General features: G+C 38.5%; 1 protein-coding gene across 6 annotated transcripts in view; it reads right to left on the reverse strand.

The window, feature by feature from the left end:
* qkia (QKI, KH domain containing, RNA binding a) overlaps positions 1 to 18,102 on the reverse strand; it is a 75,522-nt gene that overhangs the window by 40,010 nt on the left and 17,410 nt on the right. For all 6 annotated transcript variants that reach the window (XM_067480735.1, XM_067480732.1, XM_067480733.1 and 3 more), the window contains exon 2: positions 10,834 to 10,976. In XM_067480735.1, the coding sequence (XP_067336836.1) occupies positions 10,834 to 10,976 (143 nt within the window). The remainder of the gene's footprint in view (positions 1 to 10,833; positions 10,977 to 18,102) is intronic.

Consider the following 18,102-nt stretch of genomic DNA (forward strand, 5'->3'; position numbering starts at 1 on the left):
GCAACTCTACTGTAAACAAAAATGAAGCCAAAATTGTCTCTGTGATAGAATAATGCTCAGTGTTTTAGCTGCGCTGAATGAATCTCCATTTCCGGGTTTCCTGCTCTTCAATGAGGTTTTGACATTTTTCTCATGGACATTAATATGCTGTTGGAAATGGCGACCTCCATTTTAAGCCACTGGAATGTAGAGACAATGGGAAGCCAAGCTGGGGAGTTATCAGAAGGGTGCAGGGCCATTGAGCCTGCCAGGAACTCCACTCAGTACAGCCAGAGGAATAGGATGGATACAGTGCCCTCACTGCCAAATACACTATCCTCTCTTCACCTTCTCTTGCTAAACTCTATACCCTCCTCCACACCTTCTAAAATAAGCTCATTTCCATCCTCTATATTGATGCTGTTAGATCAACTTCACTGGCTGCCCAGACCAAGGTCTTTAAAATAAATAATCAATCAATCAATCATGGAACTAGCTTGCTTTTTGGTTGTTTTATAGATTTGCACCCACCAAGAGCCAATGAAGCAATTTAAACTTTTAAATTTTACATGCTTTTAAACAACAACAAAAAAAGTGCAAGGTAACATTACTATATTTATATTAATGTCTCTATGTTCCCTACTGTTGCCCGATCCCACATGTCTACAAACTGATAAAAGGTCATTCTAGGGTTGAGAAAACCAGTTGCACAAAAGTCTGCTTAACAGCCCTTAACATTTTGCAAAAAGCACTGTCAACATTATTCTGGTGAACAAAATACTTGCATAGCTGTGTTTTGCTGGCTTGAAAACTCCCAGCTGTGTCTTTTTCTTTATATTTGCTTTCCCATTTCCCTCTGCTCATTTACAGAATTAGTTGGTTTGAGGCACTGGGACCTTTGGTGGACAAACTTATTTTCATCACTCTTCTCTTTCATTCAGCCTAATTGTATCTCAGTTTTGTCAAATTCCTTCAAACAAACACAAATAAAGAGAAATAAATACAGTATGTACAAACACTGTGTGCAAACACGGGAGGACAGACAGGCAAGTACACACTTTCACATACACACAAAGCCCCCTTCAGGACAGGGGCTTACACTGACATTAAAGGGCCTTTGTTTAGCTCTAGTTATCGCTACTCCACAGGCGGGTTAGGATGTGAGAATATCTACGTCTGTGTGTTTATGAACGAAAAAGTGTGTGAAACCAGAATACATGGAGTGAACTCTTGCCGACACCCTCGGAACCCAGAGCTGATTGTCGCATGGGTTTGTGTGTGCATGCATCATTGTGGTTTGTTTTTGTGCAAACTGAGAAACAACAGCAGTTCCACCAACAATGCTCAGAGAAGCAGAACAATTGGGCCTTTGACGGTGTTTGTTTGTGGTGGAGGGGAGAGAGGAAATGAGATCATGCTGAGGGCTCTAGCTGGGTGTGAGCGGGGCTTATCGAAGAGCTGGGCCAGGAGGAGAATACCAATCGCTTATTAACCAGCCTCACCATGCTTATGGAAATGAGAACAGTTCATTCAGTGGATTGTATCAAAGCAAGTTGGAATGTGCTGTTACACCAGGCAGGGCCATCTCTCCTGATTTCAAGCTTTTCCCTCCTCCTCCAATCACTGGATTCTAAGCCTCCCTTCATGTTACCCATGTGTTATTGTGAAACAGCAAATACTAAAAATGAAAAAAATTAACCATTTATCACAGTAAATACTTAGATACTTTTTGCCTACGCTCACTTTAAGTTATAGTATTTGGAGTCTTCTGGAAGACAGATGAAGAATGTCATGTTTTCCACAAGCCCTCCTTCATTCTCAACAACTTTTCCTTTATGTTTTCATTCATAGCTTCTAAAAACCTGAGCCATCTTTATTTTTATTGATCTCTACAACACACATATACCCACACGAGCTCCACATACCTTCTCACACTGTTAAATGACAGAATGGAAACACTATGACAATAAGCAGCAGACAGGGTAACCTACAGCACTATGTATGCCTGATCTACAGGTGCAGAGGTGAGGTTTGGGTGAAGGAGTGAAAATTAGAGTTGGATTCCAATAGTGACATTTTTGCCTCAAAGCCCTATAGACTTCAAAGCTCTTTATTCAGCACATCCAGCATTTAACACCTAATCCATGGCTCCTTTGATAAATCTGTTTGGGTTTATTTTGGGGTTGCAGGCAGGGCGAAAATACAGAGTAGTGAAGACGGAGAGACGAAAAGCGTAAAGATTGATGTCTGCTAGAAGTTGGGAAGACATGAGTGAAAGAGGCACTGAGCAAAGTTTGTGAACCGTTAGAAAAGCTAGCAGTGGAAGGGGCAAAAAAATAAGCAGGTAGGAAGATGCTAAATAATATTGAGTGATGCAACTTAATCATCACAAATCAAAAGAAGACTGCCCTTTTACAAGGATTTGGAATAACACATGCTCTGATACTTTATCCACAAGCTGATCAAAAAGAGTAAGAGAAATTTATCTAATTTATATTGGTCACATCTGGCTTATTACCAGGACTTTTATTAGAGCATTGAAATTATTCAGGCAGAGCACTGAAGTCAAACTTGTGTCAGTTGAGCGCTATTAGTAATTTCACTCATGCTTCATCTGTGGCACATATATTAGCTCATCTTTTACTAGCTGACTAGTAACATTCAATAAAAACATCCACTAACGGTACACAAGGACAAGCAGGTAAAAAACAAGCAATCACAGGCATTACAAATACACATCTTACACAGCTTACACTGTTCCCCTTTGTCAGGTTACCTCACTACAATAAATAGGAGTTCTCTCTTATTAAATTGTCATTGTAATTACCATCCTCATTAAATAGCTAACTCCAAAACCATCAGTTCATCATCATACATGCCTTTGCCAGAGATATCAAAATTCTACACTCCTCTGCTCTATCAGTGAGGTGAGGTGAGATGTGAGGCAGCACATTTGCAGGATCGGTAATGACTTAAGGGGGTCAGAAGGATATCGAAGGCTGGCATGATAAGTGATGACACCGTCATAGGAACAAACTTAATGACTTTTCTTGAGGAGTGAAGTGGTTCGGTTGGCTAGGGATGTCTACTGCTGTGAAACAAACGCCCAGGACAGAATTCCAACACCCAGGCACTTTTCGATATGCTTGTATTTTTGAGATATAGTGCAACTCGCACAACTACACATTCTGACAGAATGACACCATCACCGTCCTAGGGGCGTTTTACATTAACGAAGCAGAACAAAGTATCAAACGCAATATGTCCAACAGACATGAACCGTCTATTAGACTGGCGTGTTCCAGGAATTCAGAACAAGACAGATGAAAAAAACTTTAATTTTGGACCTGACATCGACTGCTCTGTCATGAGAAGTGGGGGTCAGCCTATATTGACTATGAAAGCATTGTAAAAAAAAATAAAGAAAGAAATCATGTTTTTTATTACACAAAATTTTAAGTATAGGGCATTAGTTGTGACCAACTGAAGCTGAGACAGTTGTTTGGATTCTGACAAAAATTGTTCTTGTTACGAGAAATCAAACTTTGTTTAACCATAACATTATGTCATTATCACAAGGAAAAAAAGTTGTTAAATCAAGGTAATTATATAATTATCCTGTTGTGACAAGAAAATTTAATAAAAATTCATAACAGTTCTCCTAAACACAGCAGTTCTCGACTTCTGTACAGAAGGATTACCTGAAAGACAAACCAGATTTAAACCTAACTGTACAATGAAGAAACAAATATACCCTGGATTTATTTTGAATTCTGGATGTGTTTTAGTGATTTGTGACTTCTTAATAAATATTTCAGTATTAATATAAATGTATGAGACAAATTAAAGTTGATGAAGACCCTAATGTAGAACAAAAAAGAGTGCATATAACTGATATTGCAATATTTTTAAGCCATTTAATAATTTCCACAGTTCAAATTGATTTACTTGCCATCAAAACACGCACTTACAAACACTTACAAAAATGTAGACTTGGAGGGAGATCAAATGTGAATGAGGATCCAAACAACAAGTGGAGCAGAACAGATGACATTGGTGAAGGAGTGGGGGTTTTAAAAAAAGCTTCCATTACTTAGGTAAACAACCTAAAGTACCAGGACCATTTTAAACAACAAATACGAATGTCAAGGAAACATCAATGGACATTCTGTTCAGTACAGTATAATTTTTTTCTTTTCTGTTCTCTTCTAGGTGATGATAAGAGTTTAGCCCCTGCTGTTTTAAGATGCTCAAAATCTTAAGTCTAAGGCTTGATTTAAACTTGAGCATCAAATCTAGGTCTTACATACAGTACTAACAAAAAGTTAAGGATATTCAACTTCCGGCTGAAATTTCAGAACGCACTATAACCTTTCCAGGTGAACTTAATTTGACCTTATTTAAACTTTTGAATGAAAATGTCCAATTGTTCAATGTTTCCGTACTTATGCATTACCTGCTGTTCTCCAAGAAGGTGATTAACCAAAAAAATCTCAACGTGATTTGTGGATCATGTTTGATCCAGGAATCTACCACTAAATGAATGACAATTTGCATTTAAATTAAAGTCCTCTCTCATCACTCTGTTGACATTTTGACATCATAAGACCAAGAAGACACCTAACAATTGTTATTGAGACATTTTTTGTTGTGGTATACCTGCCACTGTTGGTAGTTTTCTTTAAATAAATTGTTTGTGATAAAGAAATTACCACTGCATGCTTCAACTTAAATGCCCTACTTTCATGATATATCACTGTGCATTAACGGTTTACATTTTCCATAAATTTCCCCCGAAAGTCAAATATCCCTAACTTTTTGTGAGTAGTGTAGGTACTTCATAACTACGGACCTTACGCACCCCATGTGCACCTACTGAGAAATTTATATACATGGTGGTGAGGCGGACCACAACAACTGTCAACTTCCACTGCCTATGACATAGGCCTTGCGAAGTTTCAATGAAGAAAAATAAATCAACCTTAATTGAGGGTCCCATTTGATAAAGTCAGCACAACAAAGGTAGCATCTATGTGTGCATGTTTTTAATTCTCAATATTCTCACTACCTTCCGACCTGCCCACAACTTACATGGGCCTTTTCCAGCTGGCATATACAAATACAGACAATAAAATGAAGACAGAGACGCACTTAAAAGACACGTCACACATCCTATCAGATGCCTGAAGGTCAACAGAAATGACATGCTGAGCTGTCAGTCAGCTGCCTATCAACGTGTGTGTGAGTGTGTGCTCGGGAGAAAAGCGAAGCCACAGATAACTTCAGCCTTCAATTAAATGCTATCTGATAGCCTGTGACTCAGCTGTCAGTCAAGATGCAGTCACCACAGTGATGCTTCACAGCGCTCTGCACCACTGACATTAGGAAATGGCTGACTTTGAAGAATGGTGAAGGGGTCGCCAGACAGACTCCAGCAGACAGGATGACAGAGACACAGGTCTACACACAAACACATTTACAGACAGATGTGGAGCACACAGGCAAGTACACATAGACCAGAAGGACGACACACTTAAGGAAATTAGAGTGAAAGCTTTCTAGTAGCAGCTATTGATTATTTTAGTAACAGAGTATCATTTTGGTTATTCCATCGATTAATCAAATTGTTTAAGAAATAACTTAGCTTTGTTAAAGAGCAATGGAGAATACAAAAAGAGAAATAAGACAGATCTCCTAAATATAACAACCATTTGGTTTCCTTTGTAAAAATAAAAAACATTTGCTTAAAATACAAACATCTGTTAAAACTAAACCTATTTGTACTGACAGGTTAGATCCATGAGTAAAAAAAGTAAAAATCCAAAGTAAATCTGTTGGATAGATAGTGGGGAGTATGATATTGGGAATTGAATTCCAAATGAGCAAAAGTATCTTGAAATGAAAATACTTCCTTAAAATTATATTTGTCACAATTTTTTAACCCCTTATTTAAAATAACTTTATTTAGATTGAGGCTTTAGACTTGTAGGGCTACAGTAAGATGATTTAAATGATTAATTACCATATCATTATTGTACACCAATTATGATATTAACATGGCTGTGCAGAAAAAAATGCACTTCTCCTTTGAAGACAAATTGATTCTGTTGCAGTTTGACACAGCTACTTAATAGAGTTAAAGAAACTGAGCTACAAGTACAGTCTACATTTGATTGGTCAGAGTGAGACAGTGTCTTTGCAATGACATTCAAAACAACAGAGCAACAAGATGGAGCGGGGTAATATATGACTGCGCAGTGTTTCAAAAAGTAGTATACATTAGTAGTATGTTAGGTAGGTTTACAATGGGGCTGCATGATATTGGGGGAGGAAAAAAATTACATTGTGTTTTTTTTTTTGCCATAAAAATTATGATTTAAGAAAAATTCAGGAACTTGACTTGAATAGCTTAATTTAGAAAGAACTAATGTGAGTGCCAATGGGTGAATGAAAAGCACTGTAAAGTGCTCTGGGTACCAGTTAGGCTTAACAGCGCTATAGGTGCAGATCATTTACAATTTACAATAATCAGGTAAGCACACTGACTGCTCTTCTGTGACTGTGGAGGGAGAGAAAAAAAGTAGTTTTAATGAACGTAATTGTTTCTGTTCAAGCTGAATATTCAGCATATTCAGCTGAATAGATATATTGTGCAGCCCTGTTATTATACATGAGCTCTCAGCCCTACTTTCTGGCAATGCTAATTATTTTGGTAGAACAGACATAAGGACTGTATCCAGGCATCAGGACAATCTAATTAACCACAGGTGAAACCACAACACAGGATTCATAGGGGAGGTAAAAAAGGGTCAGTGCAACCTTGGTCAAAGTATATGGTGGGTAAAGGTAAGTGGAAATCATGCTTTTAAATGAAAGTGAAATGTGAGAGGAAGGCTAGTAGATAGTAAGAATCTTGAAAAGACAAGATAAACATGGAACTAAAGAAAGATGGAAAAATGGCATGGATGACGATAACTCTTTAACGTCAGTTGAGCTGATGCCAAGGAAACGAAACCGAGACTTGGACCAACATTCCCTGCTTTCTTGGGAGAACCTAAAATTGCATCAGTGAGAGACACACACATATGCACGTGTCTTTTCAAATGGGAGGAATCTGGGAAATCAGATGGAAATGTGAGAAGGGGAAAATTCCCCAGTCTAATAATCATCATTACAGTTTCTTCTCATTTTAGCAGTGGGCAGATGGTGATAGGAAGTGACATTTTCTTCTCTTCCTTCAACATTTCTTACTTCTCCCCTTTCTCATCCTACATTTTCGCAGCTTTTATCCCAATAATCAGTTAGTCCACTCTTTAGCCTTCTTTAAAACACAAAACTAAATCTAGAGACACTGTAGCTCACTCTGTGTTTAGACAATAGTTCTCAAAAATTAAAACCAGCTCTGCTACAGGTGGAGGTCATTTGACCACACAGTAACATTATTTACCATTGTCTGCTATTCCAATAATGAAAACCAACATTTTAAAAGCTCTCTGCTAACCCCACCAGCTAAAATTGTAATATGGAGTGAGAGCAGCAGTGAAAACAGAGGGGAGTAACTAAAAGGACTGCCCATAAAACTTATTACGTTACATTAACAGAATTTTACATGAACAGTTTTGGCAAACCAACACTACAACAAAAGTTATATTTTTTGAGAACAAGTATAATTTCATTTAGACCTGCTGCTGATTTCCCGTTTCCAATCACCATCACACCTATACAAATGTATCTGGCATTCTCCTTATTTTGTGCAGATTTAATGATCACAGTTGGTGGAAATGAGTGCATGGACAAAAATGTCCAATTGAAATATGCACCAATTTTATGCCATCAAGCTATCTGTATTTGCTTCTACTTCTACGTATTTGTGCCTGTATTGGAGTGTGTATAAATTTGTGTCTAAGGTCATCAGTGAGTCATCTCTGCCACCAGGGGGAAGCCTAATTAATTTAGTAGCTTCCCTGGCAGCTCATAAAAACAACAGTGAGTTACAGCCCAGGTCTCTGCACAGCAGCATAGCTAACTGAGCTAAAGAACACAAGGGTCAGCTGCGAATGCCACGCTTTTAATAGTATGTGTGTGCGAGAGTTCTTCAATTAGTGTCTTTACAACCACAGGTGGCAACGACTGCTCTGCACATTCTGTTACACAGTCCTCCCTCATTCTTTTATAAATCATGCAGGTCATGACAATTTTACAGGGCTAGCACAAACTACACAAAGAAATACACACAAACATGCACACATAATACACTCATGTAAAGTTACTTTTATAACCCTTTTTGGTGCATGACTTTGATGTGCTGTAAATATGATGTGAAATCAAGCAAATTCATAAAGTTCCTCTCCTTTAAGGATGTGTGTGACTTGGATGATTTCCCGCTGTGTGTTACATGTGAGAAACACAATACTGAAAAATGTCCAGGTCTGATTTCTCCAGACATTGTGTGGAGTATATATTTGAAACAGGCTAAAGTCAAAAATAGTCTTGATTGACTATTTTTTTGTCTACTGTCTGAAATTTCTCAACAAAACAAAACATGTTTAAAAAGTATAGAACTACAATAAAGCTGAGGACAACAAACTTGGAATAACAATGGGATTCACAAATTCCTCCTCACAAGCTGTATTTGAACAACAAAGAAAGTAATGCCGGGACTGTAGCGATGAGCAGGGGTGTAGAAAAGTACATATGCATGCATAAGGCAACTTTGCAGCCTCAACATTGTGACTGAATATACATTTTTTGGACATAACATTATAACCACCTGTGCAATTTAATGATATCCAATATGGCTCTGCCATAAATTCTACTTTTAAGAGGTTATAATTTCTCAGTTTTTGACAGAAAAGTAATAATTCTACGGTGTTTATTATTGCGATCAAAGTGAGGAGGGGAGTTGTACTGGAGTGTATTATAGGAAGAGGTGGCTGTAATGTTTTGACCACCTCATTCTATAGGGTCATTGTATTGAATTACATTAAATTTCACAGGTGATCATAATGTTATGCCTGATTGGTGTATATCAAAAAACTTTTCAATGTACCTTATCAAAGATATTCCAGAATACATTCCTAATAAACAGGATGATGAAAGCCATGGCTTAAAATATGATTTAAATGTAGTAACTGTCTACTATATTGGTCATTTCTTGACCAATACCAAAGTACTCTCACAGCTAACTAGGGGGAGAGTCCAAAAGCTGGAATACTGTCACTACACATGAAAGATGAAAAGACTGATGTGCTTGGTTGATTTAGTTTATGCTCCAAGGCTGGGGCTGGTCTGGGGGTCGGTTGGAGCTAAGCTGATCCCAGTCAGTCCCTGGTGCCCTTTATCAATTATGTCAAGGGGAAAATGCAATCCACGCATGGCTGGGCCTCATGCTGCTCCCTCTATTTATTTCCATTACTACAAGCTGCTGGGATTACAAAAAGAAACGTTTCTCCTCAAGACGTGACAATCAGTCATGTGTGTGCAAAAGATTACCATAAGGACAGGAAGGTGGCAGACTGCGGTCAAAACACACACACAAACCTGCCCCTTCTGTTTTGCCACCAACCTACTCACCTGTATGATGACAATAATAGCTCTACCAATAACTATTCTTTCTCAGCTCTGTGTGTGTGTGTGTGTGTGTGTGTGTGTACAGACACATGTGTAAAGGAGTCTTTCAATTCGAAAAAAGCCATCCACACTAATGTTCCAACCAAATATAGAACCAACTCCAAATTTCCATCTCTTTTAACAGAATATTTATGGAATATCCGTTTATTTTTCATGACGATCCCCTTCTCAGTTTACTTCTTCTCTCCCTCTCGGCACTTATCTACTGCTGAGGTGGCTAATAAACAACCCAGCACGCCATGTTTTCCTCAGACCAGGACTAATTTAAACTCAAAGCTGATACAGTTTTAACATTTATCCATTCAAAATGTCCAAAAGCTGAGTCCAGGAACTACTTCTTAACATAAAAAGGATAGTTTGTGTCTACCAACAAAATATTTGAAAAGGAGCAAAAAAAATAAAATAAAATGAGTAAGGAAGGCTGACATACAAATGCAATACAAGAGGAAAACACTAATGAGTAAGCACAAATTTTGAAAAAAGAATGAGAATAGAAACATATTGCTGAACTATCAGCAACTATTGCTGAGGTGATGACAAACTACAAACACATGTGGTCTACTTAAAAAGGACCCATGTGCATCTTTGTATGTATGTGTGCGTGAAGATGCACAGTTCACTACATACACGGGTTAAAGCTGTTGATTCAGCTGTTGATACATTTTACAGAAATATCCTGTGTCCACACAACAGTCAAATTGAAAGAAAAAAATTTAACAATTATGGGTTTTAGTGTAAAATGTGTAACTTTTAATTTCGATGTGGTACAAAGCATTGTCTTAAGGGTTGTCAAAAGCTTCTGCTACCCAGACTGCTTGACCAGTGCAGACATATTGCCTTCTGCATTTCTTACCAATCAGGGAAGGCCAAAGTCATGGTTGGAAGCTCACAGCTGACAATCAATATGTGAATGTGCTTCTGGTCTACTACCTTTCACACAGCCACTTCAAGCTAGTAGAGGCTGCTGGATGATGTCACTATTGCTAATAGCTGTGGAGCAACATAGGGCTAGGTGGGGCATAACAAAGCTGTACGAGGTGAGGGTGAGAGATGTAAAATTGTTTGCTCTTTTAGTCTGATACTAGGACTAGCTTTATTTCCAGAACTCGTATTTTAGCCCTTAGAATTATTTGTGTCCTGTGCCAGTCTAAATTTACTTTAAGTCTGCAGACATTAGGACAAACACTGCTCATATAGTGTTTATTGTATATAGCAGCTACTTACATCAGGGTACTCTTTGACAGGCACAAACAGTTTTTCCTGCAGATGGACAATGGGTCCAAGGGCCTCAGGCAGCTCCAGCGGTTGTCTGTCCACAAGGCCATTAACTGTGTCGCTGTACATGTCTTTACGCACTCTGTTGATCTCTGAAACAAACAAAAAAATGCATTAAGTGACAAAACAACAACAACCCCACTTTACCTTTTTAGTATTTGGTATATCACTGTTATATTGATTTTTAATTTTGAGCACAGACTTAATGTAGCATATATCTCTTTGTGGTTAGAAAAAAAGAAGAAAAACAACAGAAATTTGTCAATGCCTCAAAAATTGTTTGTGTTTTAAATAAAATTGTGTGACTTGATTTTTGGAGAGGACAGAAAAATGCCTGAGAGTTAAACAGGGATGTTTCCTAGAAAATGGAGAAAATTTTTCAGAAACCACTGTGTCACTAAGAGGTGGAGGGATTATTTTATATGACCGACACAAACGTTACGCTTGCATTACTGTTGGGTTAAGGCCACCTTCTTTCCTTTCAGCCTGGTACTCCCTCGGTGGTTGCTTCCTAATAGAGCAGCCTATGCAAGCGTCTAGGCAGGTTGGGAGACAACATGCACAGATTTGCTCTAGTATACACGATTGCTCTGTCAGATAAAACTAATGGACCTCTCCCTCATTCACACACCACTGACAAAGACACCCCCTCCAACCTACATACATTCACCTGTGATTCACACACAGATCACAAATCACACACACTAGAAGAAAACTGTTATACAGATTGAGAAAGCACAATAATTTGTGCTGCCGATTCTGTGAGTCTGCACATGTAAGTATGTAACAGTTGGATGAGGATCGATGGTTGTAACACCCGTTAAGAGGACACACAGTGGTCACACTTTAAACTTCTCACATTTGCCTTCACTTCATGGCATTGCTGAGTCAAAAAGCTAATTGGCTTTAAAGAGGATACAAATGTTAGCGCACAAAAAAAAAATAAAGAAGAAGAATCCACATGTACATGTTTTTAAAATTAAGTGAAAACAGCTGAAACAAAATGGTGGGGCTATTGGAGCCTTCAGGAAAGAATTTGTGAAGTGGAGTGGGGGTAGGTGTTGGGTACTCTTGGCATCTCTTGTGACCCTTAAGGGCAGTTGGGAGCTCTATATTAAACTCGAGCTGGGGAACATGATATTTAACTATACATGCCTTTAAAAAGCATGCCTAACCTCCAAGATTTATCCTTTCTCTAAGGCAAATTTGGAAGTTGAATTCAACTTCGAAAATAGTCTTTAATGTAGTTCTTTATTTAAAATTCAGATTTTTATAAATTTTTACAAATTACAAAAAGGAAAACATAAATTTAGCCATGTAATTAGTTGTTGGGATTTCCTGTTGAGCTGAAAATTGTTTTTTTTATATAACGGATGACAGACTCAAGTGTGTGATTGATAGGCTCACAGGCACGGACAACCGTACTCATGAACATCTGGCCTGCAGCTGTATGGACAACACCTGCATGACACATTAGAATGATACAAACAAACCAGGAGATTCCCTGAAGAACTCCTTTCCTAACCACATGACTTCACCACTCCAAGGTCCACTGATATTCCCAGTGCTTCCTAGAGATGAATTCATCCTCTTGGTATCTAGCCCAGAGGACAGATTCCAACAGTCCTAACCAACACTAGAAACTTTTGGCCACATGCAGGCTTTCTGTAGGAAGAGTGGGGCTTGGCAGTGACACAACATACAGAGAAGAGGTTTGAACAGCCTAGTGCCAGGAGCATGGAGACATTGGAAAACACACTTAATAGTAAATGTATGCTTGTTGTGTATCCCAAACAACATTGTGGACCATTTAATATAAATGATTGCCTGGTGGTTAAAATGAGGTAATTTTAACCACAAGGTCAGCTGTTTAATCTCTGAAACTGCTGATATGCAGCACTGACTGAAAAGCAATCCTATTTACTGTAAAGCTGTGTGCCTTCTTTGCTCTCTCATATAGATCGTTCTAGATACAGAGAGTTGGGATGTAGCAATGCATCTCAACGACCATGGGCAGCACCCCTAGTCCATCTAATCCCTGTTGCTGAAATGCCACATTAACATAAGGGGGCTGTGCTGGGCCATCAGTGGAGACGTGTGGCATTTGACAACCTCTAATTTCAGTGCGGCAAGTCTTTTTTGAAGCGCTGCGCTCACCTAAAAATTACCCCCTGCCTTGTACAACCGACAAAATCATTTGTCTAGCTGTCCACCCCAGCAGAAAAGGCTGATTTTGTATGAAACACAAAAAAGGAGCGTGACTGTGGATCACTATCTTGGAAAGAACTGAGGAAAAAGAAGACAATGAGCTGGGGTAAAAGTAAAGCAGACTATTAAATGAGAACTTTTCATGAACCTTGGCTTTCGATGACAAAAATCTGGATTATCTATACAGATCCAGTTACTCCCCTTCAGCCATGTATAAGCTCCCCTTTGGGGTGTCAACACCACTTACTTGTCAGAGCTGTACATTTACCAGTGGGGAGGGTACACGAGAACAGAGATATATAGAGATATAATCTGTTTAGTTTTTTTGTTTTTGGACATCTGTCCAAAATCGACTGGGTAGTCTTGACAGCGGAGTGGGTGAAGAGACCGTGTGCGGTGAAAAAGGAAAATGACACGAGTTGTAGTTAAATTCCCTTTGTAAACTCATCTAAAGAAGGCTCTTGACAGTGTTATGTTAAGGAATGATAAGGAAGAGGAAAATGGCAGGTGGTGGAATTTAAGAGGCAGGGGGCTGAGGAACACTGGAGATAATATGTCTGTAGGCTAAGAGGCCAGGACTCAGCGTTAAGCCTTCTGTTAGCCACTGGTTGGGTTGCCGTATGGTTAATAAATGTATATAAAATGTATCTAAAAACTACACTGTTATGGCAAACATTCTGAACTGCTACTCTCTACTACCTCTGCAGTTTGGCAGTGTGAGGGCTACTATCCACTAGAACTTTTAGGATATGAAGCACAACAGGCTGAAAGGTTAGCACATTAGATACTGGACATACACTTTTCTTAATGTGCCGCTTCAGCCAAATTGGCCAACAAATAATGGCAGATGGAAGACTGTGGACAGAATTAAATGTATTACTCTTCTTCCTCTTTGTTTAACAGGGAGTTTTACTCCTATTGGCTTTTAACTACCAGAGGTTTTTTGTCATGTGTAACTCTAGTAAGGAGCAATGGCGCTGTCAACTCAAGTAGTAAGGTCCATGTTACCTGAGCTCTCTTCATTCATTCTTTCATTTTCACATTCTCTTGCCAAAAAGCAGCACTAGATGAATCAGGTGGAGATGAAAGAGCCGATGCTTAATAAGACAGAATAGCCAAATGAGAATGTATTGCAGCCCTACTGATCTAACCTGAAGCTAAATTAAAAGACAGCATAAAACTTTGCTGAATTGGGTAGAGAGGATGAGAGATCACAGTAGGCAAAGAGACATAGTATGAGAAAGAGCACGAAAGCAGAGTAGATTTTGAAAAAAATTGAGAACTCCAGCAGGAGATACCATAATCAGGTTTAAGACTGGTGAAGATCATTCAGCTAGACCTGCTACATTAGAGAATGGGAACAAGTCCCAAAATAGACCAGCTTCGTAACTGCATTGTCCTCACACTAAATGTGGCTCATAGCAAAATGTCCTCTGACCAGAGTACATCTGTTCATACACTTATTAAATTTGTGTGCAGGTCGGGTACTGGGGGTGGGAGTAGTGGAATTGCAAAGAGAAAGAGAGAGAAAGAGAAATACAACGGGTGAATAATCAGTGCGATCAGCTTTGCCTGAGTAAAGCAGCTTAGATTCCTTGTGATGTCTGGTAGTATGGCTGATAATATCTGGCACCTAAAACAGATTGAGTCCAACACCAATTAATTTTAAAGTAAAAGTGATCAAATGCTCAACTCTGTTGATTCTTTTCGGTTTAGGGTGACTTCAGATCAAAAACCTGTAGTGTTTCTGATCTAAAATCTAAATTATGCCATATTTTTCTGCTTGAATGTGTATGTATGCATCCTTAATTATTTAAACCGGTGAAAAACATGACTTGGATGCTGAGGTAAATATAGATATAAAATGTAGTGGAATGTATCCAAAAAATAAAATTACAACAGCCGCAGATATACTGAACATGCTGATGCTGACTGAAACAAGACTCAGGCGAGGAACAACCCTTTTCACTTAAAAGCTGTGTACTTTGGCAATCACAAAGCCCAGGTACCCATTGCAAGTGAGAGGATTTGGGTATTTAAAGCAATTCTGTATCTTATCGTTAACTCCCACCTGCCACTCCCTCGTTGCAAAGGAAAGTTTCCTCATGCTCAGTTCATGCATAACCACATTTAAGTTTAAAATATCCCAGTAGTTTGCATTACAAAACATCTGAGTTAGTAAACCTTGATACTAGCATCCTGTAACCAGAGTCATTGCTTCACTTGTCATTTTTTACAATTTATCAGATTCCAAATTTAAAAAAATTGGTTGGCAGGATTGTGACAAACCCGATATTAACCAAAAAACGTTCACTACAGAATGTATTGTCCACTATGCAGCTAGTTATGCTTTATTTTACTTTATTATTTCACTTCATTTTTTTGCTACACCTTATGAACCAAGAAATTACAGGAAATGGAAGATTATGCTTTCCCAGTAAATAATAGCCATTCTGAAGGAGCCATTCTGATGTCTAGTCTCTGGAATGGCTACATGAAACATACTTGCTCCTTTGTGACAATATACTCAAATGTGTCTATTACTTGCAGTCCATTAAAACACATTAGAGTGCAAGTCATTCCCCATGGCCTCCAAACAGCTGTTTTTTAAAGATTCACAGTGAAAAGAGATAATAACGAATAGCTCCTGATTATTTTTTTGCAGTAGACATGTGACTACACTCAGCTATAGAAAACACAAAGTGCTTAAGTCACCCCACCATAATGTCTATTCACAGCTAAATAGCTTTGTAATTAAGCTGTAGCAAAACAGGCACATCTGTATTCATTAGAATAGTTAATATGCGTTTTCATTTTAGCACAAACACTTCCTGTTTGTATGATTTTATGTATTTTCTTTGCAGATCAATAGCAAAGGAATACTAACATAAAAAAGCAATTTTGTCCAAAATAGACAACTGGAAGATGCACACTGCATTAGACTAACCCAGAGTGCTAAGGCATCATATAGGCTTTGGCTGAACGTTTGGCAAAGACTGAGATTTGGACATTTTACACAGACCCAAAAAAAGTATTAACCTATATGTAAAAATTTAAATTTGTGCCGCCAACAGTTTTTTAATGTTAATGTTTCCACATGCATTGCAAGACTCAAACTCAAAATACTAGTAAAAAATACCTTTGAGCTTTACTTTACAGTAATTCCCACATTTCATTGTCCCTGACTTGATGTGGATATAAGTGCTGGCCCCCAGGTGCTGTAGGGTCTAAACAGCTCTAGACAGGGAGAGATTTATGTTGCATGTCAGGGATTCTCCAAAAGCAGGGTTGGAAAACCTCCAGGATCAGGTCTTTAAAAAGGTAGGTCACTAAATAAACTATCAGCACTACCAGGTTTCTGGATTCTCTCTCTGCTGGGTAAAAAAGTAATAACACACAGAAAACACTTACATACACACTTGTTTACCCATGAGATGGGTGAGCATCAAGCCAAGGCACAGGAACTATGCTTTCATCCAAATTGGGAATGGACAGTTGAGGCATTCTAGAATGAAAAAATGCCTACACAAACCTACAGTAAAACAATCTGTGCCTGATGCATACACCATGGTGCACAATCCGCAGGAATTATATGCATCCTAAGTGTGAGTGTCCACATCTACCTTACATTCCAGCCAGCTACCTCCCTGAAAAGAGCGCATTCCAGTATCGGATCATCAATAATGTGCCAAAACTGCCTGAAAACACACAAAAAGAACTTGCATAACGTTTAGCTAACATAGAAATGTGTGCCATGACACAAACTTAAGATCATATAATATATATTGAAACAAAAACCCAACTAAACATTAAAAACAAACACCCACAGACACAAACTAATGAGCTTTTGTGTGTTTGTAGGCAATGCTCCCCTGAGAGCGCGAACCCACAGAAATAACACTCCACACAAAAGGGAAAACTGCCTTAGAGGAAAATCCACTAAACAAATACAGCAGGAAACAAGAAGGAAATAGCACTGCACCTGTCCTCTAGCTTGTCTTACTAGACATACTTTATGTTTAGGCTGGTTACAAAAAGTCAGGGCAAAAAAAATAAATTACAGAAACACACAGCTGCTCTTTATTATGCATCAATCCCACATTTTCTCTCTCCTAACTCCTGGTAGGTTAATTACTTTCACTACAGTGACTGACAGCAATTGTAATCAGTGCTGAAGAGTTGTAGTTTGTAAAAGGAATAAGATTCATTTAACCTACCATATGATGATTACTACAACCACAGGTGTAAGAAATACAATATATTAATTGCACAGCTACAGCGAAAACGGAAAGATCACTAATTCTTTTGCAACCTGGCTTAAACTTTGTTACCCTCAGAGATTCTTTCCATCCCTAATGTTGTATGCTAAAAGCAGAATGTCCATGTGTGGTGAGCAATAAGCAAAGTTATTAATCGTAAGCGGTGGCAAGGCAATGTTTTCTGGGGCTGTCACTGTGACTGCCTGCTGGAAGGGAGAAGAAGTGCCAAGCTGAATGTGGCTTTCTGTGGCTGCTGGCAGACACGGTGACATTGGTGCTATAGAAACGTGTCATAGCACATTAGTTTGGTGATTAAACAATGTAAATACACAGTGCAGACAAGGAGAGAGGAACCAAAACACCAGCAGAGCTGAGGGCAGGCAAAAACTGAACTTAAGTAGCGGCAGTGGGCTAGAAGTAAAGTGTGTCTTTCATTTTAGAAAAAAACACCTCATTGGCAATATTAGACATTTCATTCTGAAAATAAAATAGAATGTCTTGCGTTCAATAAAATTTTGCTTTTGCACATTGAGAAATTGTCTTTATAAAAATAAAAGGTAGCATTTAATTACAGCACATGTCAGTTAACAACTGCAGAACCAGCAGTAAGAGATAAACAGATGCAGTGACTGTCCTGCAAAGAGTGGCTCAAAAGTAGGCCAAGTTAACTGCGGCTCGAAAAAAAGTTATGATGCCAGTTTTGGGATTGTGGTAATCAGTGCCAGAAAGTCATTAAACAACAAAAAAATAA

Source organism: Channa argus, chromosome 16 (assembly GCF_033026475.1).
Source record: "Channa argus isolate prfri chromosome 16, Channa argus male v1.0, whole genome shotgun sequence".
In the NCBI taxonomy this organism is placed as follows: Eukaryota; Metazoa; Chordata; class Actinopteri; order Anabantiformes; family Channidae; genus Channa; species Channa argus.